Here is a 10,834-nt window from a genome sequence, read left to right on the forward strand (position 1 = left end):
AGCATGGCAAATCTAGAATACAATCCATTCCTACAGGTGCGCAGCCATGTACTCCGGAAGATGAAGAGATAATTGAGTTTAAGCTAGCTAGCATTCTCTAGAGATGGTGGTCAGGGAAATGGACAGATTGTAGGTGTTGGGACACGGAATGTGCTTCCTGGTAAACTTCTTGAACTTGGAGGAAAGTCTCCTCTTCATTGCCTATAGCAGTGTTGTAAACGCACTTACCTTAGACATTTCACACTTTTCACCTGAGTTATATGAACCATAGAAATCAAGCTATAATTAAAAATAAAGTTACTTTAAATTTAAGGCAGCACTTAGAGATATAAACAGTGATCTTCTTCAGTAGTCTCTCAGAGATGAAGATAACATGCTTCCACACTGGGGCATTTGGAGGGGGGATGGGTTCTGCAGTGGCTGATTGATCCAATGCTGAAGATGCAGACTCTGCCACACTTAGGGCAGGTGAGTGGGATTCTCCAGATTCTGCACTCTCTTTCTGCTGCTTGTGTTTGGCCTCTATATACTCCAATTGGTGATGCCAGTTTGTGCATTCCAGGGCAAGCAACTCCTGTCTGTTGGTGGGGATTTTGCATTTGTTTAGAGGGGCTTTCAGAGTGTCCCCGTAGCATTTCCTCTCTCCTCCTAGTGATTCCTTACCATTGTGAGCTCAGAGTAGAGCACTTATTTAGGGAGTTTTGTGTCAGGCATGATGACAATGTGAATTGATCATGTGTGATCAATATCTAAATATTGGAGCTATTGCACTGGGAGGACGCTAGCATGGGTTTGCATATCCTGCGAGTGCATTTGCAGAATTTTGCAAAACCAGTCCTGGTAATAACTCTCTGGGGATTTGAGGTGTCAGCTGTACATGGCCCATGTTCTTGATGCACACAAGAGGGTGGGGGCAATGACTGCTCTACAGACCATAAGCTGCACACTGGGTCTGACTTCAAACAGACTATTTCTGAGGTGCCTGAAGGTTGCACTGGCACATTGGAGTCAATGTTGGATTTCATAATCAGTGTTTGTCCACATGGAGAGGAGGTTCCTGAGGTAAGAAAAATGATCCACGTTTTTTGGGAGCGTACTTGAATTTTGACGCTTGGGGAAGCAGCATTGTGTGGTGAGCAAGTTGGTATTGAACCTTTGTTTTCCAGGTGTTCTAGCATCTGAATGTACTCTTTCCAGACTGCCTCACTGCAGTGGTGACTGCAGGCCGCTCTTCCCAGCGTTCCCAATCTGCTACACTGTGATGGTAACTGCAGGCCGCTCTTCCCAGTCACCATCATGGAAAGGTCTGTGTTTGCTAGACTAAAGACCTGGAGAAGAAAGACCTACTCAGGTGGTGCCTCCCAGCCAACATGACAATGAGCAACATCCAGAGCCACAGAATGACAACAGTCTACCCTAAAAGCCACCATAGTCAGCATGTGTGGGAATGATCAGGAGATCCAGGATCTCCTAGACTGCCAAAGCAAGATGTTCCTAAATTAGCAGCTTCATCAAAACTCAAGTAAGACAATACAAGCCTACAGGCGACCGAAGGCCAAGGTGCAACAAAGAACCAATGACCTAAAGAATAGATGGTGGGTGGAAAGGAGGTACAGGAACTCAGCGATGACCACAATGTGGGTGGCTTTTTCAGCACAATCAAAGTGATCCTCTGTCCAGGGACCTTCTCCACTGACTTCCAAAATGGACAGTCGCTTGTCAAAGACCGAGGGACAGTCAAAGGTTGCTGGAGAGAGCACTTTAAGGACATTCTAAACCAAGATGCAGCTTTTGACACCATCTGGTTTCCTCCCACAGGCCAAAGATGTGCGGGTTAGGTGGATTGGCCGTGCTAAATTGCCCATGGTGCTCAGGGAGGTGTAGATTAAGTGGGTTATAGGGGAATGGTCTGGGTGGGATGCTGTGAGGTTCAGTGTGGACTTGTTGGGCCGAAGGGCCTGTTTCCACACTGTGGGGATTCTATGATTCTATTAGAGTGGGACTAACCTGCAGGATGAGCAGAAATTGTTTGACCGATAGTACCTTGAGGCCAAAACCAAAACACCCCAACTTTTGTCATTGAGCTGCAGTGTGCAGCCAATGCTTGCATGTGTGTATAAAAACGAACCCTCTTTTTGACAGCAGATTAGTCATCTGATGATTGTGCTACCTCCATAAGAGTGAAAAATCGGCTAATTGGGCTCCTGTTTCATGCTTTTGTTTATTTAACCTTCCATCTGAACCCAACCAACCCACTGTGGGAGGCTGAAGTTATCTCCCTATGATGGATTGTAAAATCAGGACCATTGATACTTCTGTTCCCACTAATTTTGTTTTTGTGTGGACATCCATGGTTTGTGCATGGCAGAGACTTCAGGAACCAGAATTCAATGCTGTGAATGGTGCCAGTTGCCTTGTGTCGACCTTTGGAGAGGCCATGCAGTTTAGAACATTGGTTGTGATATGAATACAAAGTATATTGGATCAAATAATACTCTAGATTTGGTAACACCTTAAATTCTTACAAAATTATGCGTGGAATTTTATGGAGGCCTAAATGAGATGGGCTATGGTAAGAAGTGAGGGAGAATCAAATGAGAAAGCCAGTGGCACCTACCTCAATGTCAGGAACAACAAGTTGCATTTTCCAACAGACTTCCAATTGGTGAGACAAGATGTTTGCTGGACAGCAGCGACATACCTATTAACAGTAATTATTGCTTGTTACTAGCTTCATTGACAGTAAATCTCACTTCATTAATATAGAACATAGAACATAGAACAGTACAGCACAGAACAGGCCCTTCAGCCCACAATGTTGTGCCGACCATTGATCCTCATGTATGCACCCTCAAATTTCTGTGACCATATGCATGTCCAGCAGTCTCTTAAATGACCCCAATGACCTTGCTTCCACAGCTGCTGCTGGCAACGCATTCCGTGCTCTCACAACTCTCTGTGTAAAGAACCTGCCTCTGACATCCCCTCTATACTTTCCACCAACCAGCTTAAAACTATGACCCCTCGTGCTAGCCATTTCTGCCCTGGGAAATAGTCTCTGGCTATCAACTCTATCTATGCCTCTCATTATCTTGTATACCTCAATTAGGTCCCCTCTCCTCCTCCTTTTCTCCAATGAAAAGAGACCGAGCTCAGTCAACCTCTCTTCATAAGATAAGCCCTCCAGTCCAGGCAGCATCCTGGTAAACCTCCTCTGAACCCTCTCCAAAGCATCCACATCTTTCCTATAATAGGGCGCCCAGAACTGGACGCAGTATTCCAAGTGCGGTCTAACCAAAGTTTTATAGAGCTGCAACAAGATCTCACGACTCTTAAACTCAATCCCCCTGTTAATGAAAGCCAAAACACCATATGCTTTCTTAACAACCCTGTCCACTTGGGTGGCCATTTTAAGGGATCTATGTATCTGCACACCAAGGTCCCTCTGTTCCTCCACGCTGCCAAGAATCCTATCCTTAATCCTGTACTCAGCTTTCAAATTCGACCTTCCAAAATGCATCACCTCGCATTTATCCAGGTTGAACTCCATCTGCCACCTCTCAGCCCATCTCTGCATCCTGTCAATGTCCCGCTGCAGCCTACAACAGCCCTCTACACTGTCAACGACACCTCCGACCTTTGTGTCGTCTGCAAACTTGCTGACCCATCCTTCAATCCCCTCATCCAAGTCATTAATAAAAATTACAAACAGTAGAGGCCCAAGGACAGAGCCCTGTGGAACCCCACTCACCACTGACTTCCAGGCAGAATATTTTCCTTCTACTACCACTCGCTGTCTTCTGTTGGCCAGCCAATTCTGTATCCAAGCAGCTAAGTTCCCCTGTATCCCATTCCTCCTGACCTTCTGAATGAGCCTACCATGGGGAACCTTATCAAATGCCTTACTGAAGTCCATATACACCACATCCACAGCTCGACCCTCATCAACTTTTCTAGTCACATCCTCAAAAAACTCGATAAGGTTTGTAAGGCATGACCTACCCCTCACAAAGCCGTGTTGACGTATTTGATCAAGCCATGCTCTTCCAGATGGTCATAAATCTTATCCCTCAGAATCCTTTCTAACACCTTGCAGACGACAGACGTGAGACTTACTGGTCTATAATTGCCGGGGATTTCCCTATTTCCTTTCTTGAAGAGAGGAATTACATTTGCCTCTCTCCAGTCCTCAGGTACGACTCCAGTGGAGAGCGAGGATGCAAAGATCTTCGCAAGTGGCGAAGCAATTGCATTTCTCGCTTCACAAAGCAGCCGAGGACAAATCTGGTCCGGGCCTGGCGACTTGTCAATCTTAATGTTTGACAAAGTTTTCATATAAAACTTTTTATCCTACATCTGCTGCAAGGAAAGTAGACATTTACAAATACCGACATGAAAGTCTGAATGGAGACGTGGAGACTCGAGCTTGCCACTTGCTGCTCTGGGCACGCATCTTACATTCATAGATGCTGGCATCTGACACCTGCCAGCCTATCAGAAATTTCATGGAATCTCTCTGATCCATTTATAGGATGCTTTTATACCTTAAAGCTGTATTCATTGCATGCCAGCAACTGGTAATGCTGCAGTAATGACAGGGATGTGCGCAGGGATGGACAAGGTTGCATTTCAGGGCTGTTCGCTCACCCACTCATTCAATTTGAGCCTACCCAGATGTGCCTTTTTGACTCTTTTGTTCCTCTGCCAGAGCTAACAAACTCTCTTTACTTCTTGTATTGCCATTAACTGCAGACACAAATCCAGGGAGCTTGTCACAGTTGTCAAAAGTCATCAGTCATATTAACCCCTTCAGTGGCAGGGTTGGGGGTGGGGGTGGGTGGGGTCAAGTGCAGGCTTCACACCAATCGAGGGCCTTGGACTGGATCACTTAGACTTGGCCGGTCAGAACCTGTCTCCTGTCCTTGTAAGGGTTGAGGAGCCAAATGTCGGGCAGCCCACAACTCACCTTGTCTCTTATTTCCATATTGTGGGCTGTTTTCTCCTTGAATTAGAGAAAGGGAAGGGTTGAGTGAGATCTAACTGCCTGTTACAACTGTTAGTGCTGAAAAGTAGGCGGTTGGCCTGAATGATTGAGGAGGCATCTGTAGGGTTAATGGTAGGTCTGGGTGGTATCAGCGATGGCAGATAGGGAGCAGGGAAAAGATGCTGGCTTTCCTGCACTGCTGGGTTTTTTTGCAGCCTGAGATGGCAATGAACTGGGTGGCAACCTCAGCCCAGGCTGCCAAGTTTTTGTGGTCTCCTCTGACCATCCTGGGGGAAGAGGATGCCCTCATCTGCATCACACTGTGCACACAGACTTCCAGGCTCCTCCTACAAAGCAAGGCTCCAATTTCCCCTTCTCTATAATGTCACTGTGCAGGTAAACTCCAGGTTGACAATGCACATGGCCTTTTAAATAAAGTGTTGGTGCCAGGGATGATGATCTATTCAGAGATATCCCAGCAATGTTGAGTTCCTTCAAGTATGGTAAGGAGGAGAATTGAACTAGCATTGAACAAGAGCGTGGCCATAGGAACAGGGTAAGTAGTTAAAGAGGTGAGTTTGCAATGATCTTGTGAGAAATCTCAGTGGGCCTTGCAAAGGAAGATCTCAGTGAAACCCGGCAAAGTTAAATATATGAAGATTCAGCCTTTATTTCTATGTCAATTAAAATGATGATATAGGATGCTTCTCACTTTCATTTCTGACCATGGCGAACAGTGTTTATTTTATAATTATGTGATGGTATGATTTCTATCAGTTCTTACGATATTGTTTCATTTTAATTTGACAGGAACTCAGCTTTTGATAGAAACCTCTATTCAGCAGAACGTGAAGTGTTTTATCTACACCAGTTCTGTGGAGGTGGTAGGACCAAATGCAAGAGGTGATTCTATCTGTAATGGTGATGAAGGCACGGTCTACCTTGGCAAGCTGGAATTTCAGTACAGCAGAACAAAACTTGCAGCAGAACAATTAGTGCTGACATCAAATGGATGTCTCCTACCTAATGGTGAACAAATGGTAACATGCGCTTTACGGCCCATGTATATCTACGGAGAAAACTCCCGTTTTATGGTAGGGCACTTGGATGAAGGAATCATCAATGGAAATGTTCTAAAGAGATCTTCTAGGAAGCAGGCACTTGTGAATCCTGTTTATGTTGGCAATGTAGCTTGGGCTCATATTTCAGTGGCTAGAGCTATGAAAGACAAGGGCAGGAAGAAAGTAGTTGGTGGGAAATTCTATTACATCACAGATGACACCCCGCACATGAGTTACTCAGATTTTAACTATGAGATGATGGGCCCTCTAGGGTTTACAATTCCAGGAAAGCTTCAGATGCCTCTGCTGCTTATGTACTTCACCACTTTCATGATGGAGATGCTGCAGTTTTTGCTAAGGCCATTTATCAGATATGTTCCCAAAACAAACCGACACCTTATTACAATGCTCAACACAAAGTTTACCTTTACTAGCCACAAAGCTTTCAATGATTTTGACTACATACCACGTTACAGTTGGGATGTAGCAAAAAAGCGGACCACTGCCTGGCTGGCTTCAATTGTACAACACCGGAGAGATATTTTAAATAAAAAGTAACACTGAAGCTACAGAAATAAAAACCTAAATCTTAGGGGAGAAAAGTTTGAAATTCTGAATGTTTATTTTGGTGCAGTAGTCAATGCTTTTATTCAAAATTCCTGAGGCTGAAATTGGCCTACTTATTGCTTCGTTTTGGGTGTTACCAGAGTCCATAAAGTTCCAAAATGAGGTCTTGCCTGCTTTGTGCACAAACACTTAGAGATTAGTGAGATGCTATAATATTGAAGATGTTATCATACATTCACAGATTGTTCCCATAAGTACCCTGTGTGGGCACATTCATTTTACTTACCTGTTCACAGGATGTGGCCTCATTGCCAGCATTTATTGCCTTCGAGATCATGACATCAGTCAGCAGACTGGACTGATTTGACCTAGTGGTGCTATTTTCAGCTCACTACTTCAATTAATATTATCTTTTAACTTACATATTTAAATGCAGAGTGTTAAAAAGGACCCCATTCAGCTGCAATAGATAAAGGACTCCAATTACATTTGGGTTAGTTATTGATTACTTAGGGCCGTTGTTTTGTCTTTAAGAATGTGTTTTCTAAAGTTGTTTCAAGCCACACAAGACTAAAAGTGATGTAATGGCAGGTATTTCAAGATTTTCTGCTAACGACGCAGTCACTCATAACATGGATACACGAAGTTAGCAATTCCAAAAAAGAATCCACTTCGTCCTCACATACCACCCCACCAACCTCCAGATCCAACGCATCATCCTCCGACACTTCCGCCATCTGCAATCCGACCCCACCACCAAAGACATTTTTCCCTCCCCACCCTTGTCTACTTTCCAGAGGGATGACTCTCTCCGTGACTCCCTTGTCTGCTCCACACTCCCCTCCAACCCCACCACACCCGGCACTTTTCCCTGCAACCGCAGGAAGTGCTACACCTGCCCCCACACCCCCATCCCAGGCCCCAAGAAGACTTTCCACATCAAGCAGATGTTCACCTGCACATCTGCTAATGTGGTATACTGCATCCGCTGTACCCGTTGTGGCCTCCTCTACATCGGGGAAATCAAGTGGAAGCTTGGGGACTGCTTTGCAGAACTCCTACGCTTGGTTCGCAGTAAACAACTGTACCTCCCAGTCACGAACTGTTTCAACTCCCCTTCTCATTCCTCAGACAACATGTCCATCGTGGGCCTCCTGCAGTGCCACAGCGATACCACCTGAAGGTTGCAGGAACAGCAACTCATATTCCGCTTGGAAATCCTGCAGCCCAATGGTATCGATGTGGATTTCACAAGCTTCAAAATCTCCCCTCCCCCTACCGCCTCCCAAAAGCAGCCCAGCTTGTCCCTGCCTCCCTAACCTGTTCTTCCTCTCACCTATCCCCTCCTCCCACCTCAACCCGCACCCTCATTTCTTACCTACTAACCTCATCCCACCCCCTTGACCTGCCGTCCTCCCTGGACTGACCTATCTCCTCCCTACCTCCCCACCTACACTCACCTTTACTGGCTCCATACCCACCTCTTTGACTTGTCTGTCTTCTCTCCACCTATCTTCTCTATCCATCTTCTATCCGCCTCCCCCTCTCTGCCTATTTCTGAAGGGTCTAGGCCTGAAACATCAGCTTTCCTGCTCCTAAGATGCTGCTAGGCCTGCTGTGTTCATCCAGTTCTACACCATTCTAATAGGATTTGACTTTGGGAATAAAGTGGATATACAGAGCAGCTCAAGTTATAAGATGAGATGATGATGTGGAGGAGGATAAGGGCTGTCAACAAGAGGCCAGATTAACTCAACATGTTCACAGCAATTCTTTTATCCGAATATCAGTGAAGAACATTTTGTGAATGACTATTGTTCTGGTTCAGAGATTTGACTGAAATCTGCCAATTGTTGCAGCCACAACAGTAAACTCAGAACAGGGCAAGGACTGCATTCACAGTGGCTGTGAAAGTGATATGGCAATGAATTTCTATTTGCCTAACCCACTGTAGTCCGTACCTGAACTTAATTATAACATTTTGCAGTTTGCTGTCCAATGTTGCACAAGAAAATGTCACTGAAGATTTCATTCAGTGACAGTTGATGCCAATATTATTTCTACCTGGTCAGGGATCAATAGCTGGCAGAGTGTACAAGCTGAGAGATGTTGGCTTATAACTTGCAGGGTGGATGAAGCTATGAATCCTGATTTATAACAATTGCCAGTAAGTGAGCATTGAGGATGTAATGAATTGAACAATAGCTGAGGCTCGGTGCAGTTAATATAATACATTTATCCATTTGAAGACAAATACACTGACTTGACTGCTTAAGTGAGGTCCTTGAACGTATCGTTGCACTGTCTGTTTCTTTTGGACATGAATCCTGGCATGTATTTCCATGACTTTCTGCTCCCTTGATATTTTGCCATCTCTGGGTTCAGGACACCTTTCCCGCTTTTCACCTCCACCATCAAGGCCCATGATTCAGCATCTGAAAACTTTGGAGCCTGCCTAAGTTGTTCCATTTTTCATCCTTTCCCAGGTGAGCTCCTGCATGACTGTCAATAAGTCCTCCTGCCGCAATGCACTTTCCATTTAACAAGAGTAAGTTAGATTTTAAAGGTCCTGATTAGTTACAATGTTGGGATCCTTGCTGATGCACACAGCCAATGAAAAACATGCTTAGTGCTTGCTGCATACAGCCATAATCCAAATGACCGGGCACCATGCAGTTAGTGTGTTGCTTGTAAAATGCTAAACAAATGTGTTTTAACCATACATCATGTTCCCTGTTTTTAAGAAATTAATTCTCCAAAGTGAATGCCTTGCCTTGAGTACAAAGGGTTAAAATATTAAAACTGTCAAAAAAAACAAGTTCACCACTGCACTACAAATAGCATTCAGCAGAAGTATTGCATTTGCAACAACATATATGTAGTAAGTCACAATTCACTGAAAATAACAGATTTGATTCATCATCTATCAGTAAGCTTGATTGGTCTAACATTTTTTCATGTCTGTGAGGAAACTGTTTGTGCTGCTATTATTGTGCCCCTACAAGTAGCTGAAATTTTTTCCTTCCTCTGGATGCAGTGTCGAGACCGAAAACAGCCAGCTTATGTCGTACAAGAGGAATGGAACTCTTAAAAATTACAGCAACTAGAAACACAGCAACAAAAAATACTCACTGAAGTGTATTGATCATTAAAAAGAAGTAACACCAATATTGTGATTCTGAAGATTTTCAAAATGATATATACTTTTCTGTAATCATCAAAATCGAATTTATGTAGCACAGCATAATGAATGTTCTGAATGCAATTTCATTTCCTCTTATTTTCCAGATGACTGTGATATTTACACCTTAAACACATTTAAATTTCAATACATAATGCCATGAAAATCGAATAATGATGGGTCAAATTGACTTAATATTACATTTTTTGCTGGTTTCCTTACTGCATAAAGAGAACTGAGCTTTGCATTTGGTAGGTTTAAACAGTATTTTAGAAAATAGCACATAAAAGAAAGGAAACATAGGTGATCCAGGCATTATGACAGATGAGATGAACATAGACCAACACTGATTGTTTTTACCCCACAATAATAGAAAGTAGCTCACCATCACCTTTTGAGAACAATTAAGGATGAGCAATAAATGCTGATGAGCCAGTGACATCCACATCTCATGAACAAACAAAATGACCATAAGTTATAGGAGCAGAAGTAGGCTTTTCAGCCCATTTGAGTCTGCTCTGCCATTTAATGAGATCATGTCCGATATGGTAATCCTCAACTTCACTTTCCCTCTTTGTCCCCCATAGCCTTTGGGAAAATATGTGCTCTCATTAGTTCAGTCTTTCTATGATTTGAAGAAACATTAAAAAACATTTAAAATAATGGAACCCATATTAACCCTGTGAGACTCTCAACTTTTGCCAGCTAGGGGTTCTGAGCTTTCTCCAGATGTTAACCAGTTTGAAAATGATCACAGGAAATCACTTACCAGGAGTAACTAAATACATGCAAAACCCATCTTTCTCTGGTTTTGTGCCCTGTTTTATTTGCATTGTTATCTGAAGCTGAGTCAATTTAGGTGCTTCTTGCTGTGGACTGAGTATTACCTCTGAAACTGAGCTTCATCAATGGAGTGTAGCAGCCAATGAATTAGGTTTAGTTTTGCTTTTATTCATTTTATTTTACAATACAGCAAGTTATAAAAATAATCATAAAAGTATATGCAGTTTTTGTTGGAATTTACTTATTGATATTTTAAAA

General features: G+C 43.5%; 1 protein-coding gene across 5 annotated transcripts in view; it reads left to right on the forward strand.

Annotated features, from left to right (window-relative positions):
• hsd3b1 (hydroxy-delta-5-steroid dehydrogenase, 3 beta- and steroid delta-isomerase 1) overlaps nucleotides 1-10,834 on the forward strand; it is a 44,287-nt gene extending 33,453 nt beyond the window's left edge. For 4 of the 5 annotated variants that reach the window (XM_059650284.1, XM_048541317.2, XM_048541319.2 and 1 more), the window contains one exon: nucleotides 5,795-10,834. In XM_059650284.1, coding sequence (XP_059506267.1) covers nucleotides 5,795-6,603 — 809 coding nt within the window. In that variant the 3' untranslated portion in view covers nucleotides 6,604-10,834. The remainder of the gene's footprint in view (nucleotides 1-5,794) is intronic. The other variant, XM_059650285.1, reaches the window with a different exon arrangement.

The sequence above is a fragment of the Stegostoma tigrinum genome, chromosome 12 (assembly GCF_030684315.1).
Source record: "Stegostoma tigrinum isolate sSteTig4 chromosome 12, sSteTig4.hap1, whole genome shotgun sequence".
In the NCBI taxonomy this organism is placed as follows: Eukaryota; Metazoa; Chordata; class Chondrichthyes; order Orectolobiformes; family Stegostomatidae; genus Stegostoma; species Stegostoma tigrinum.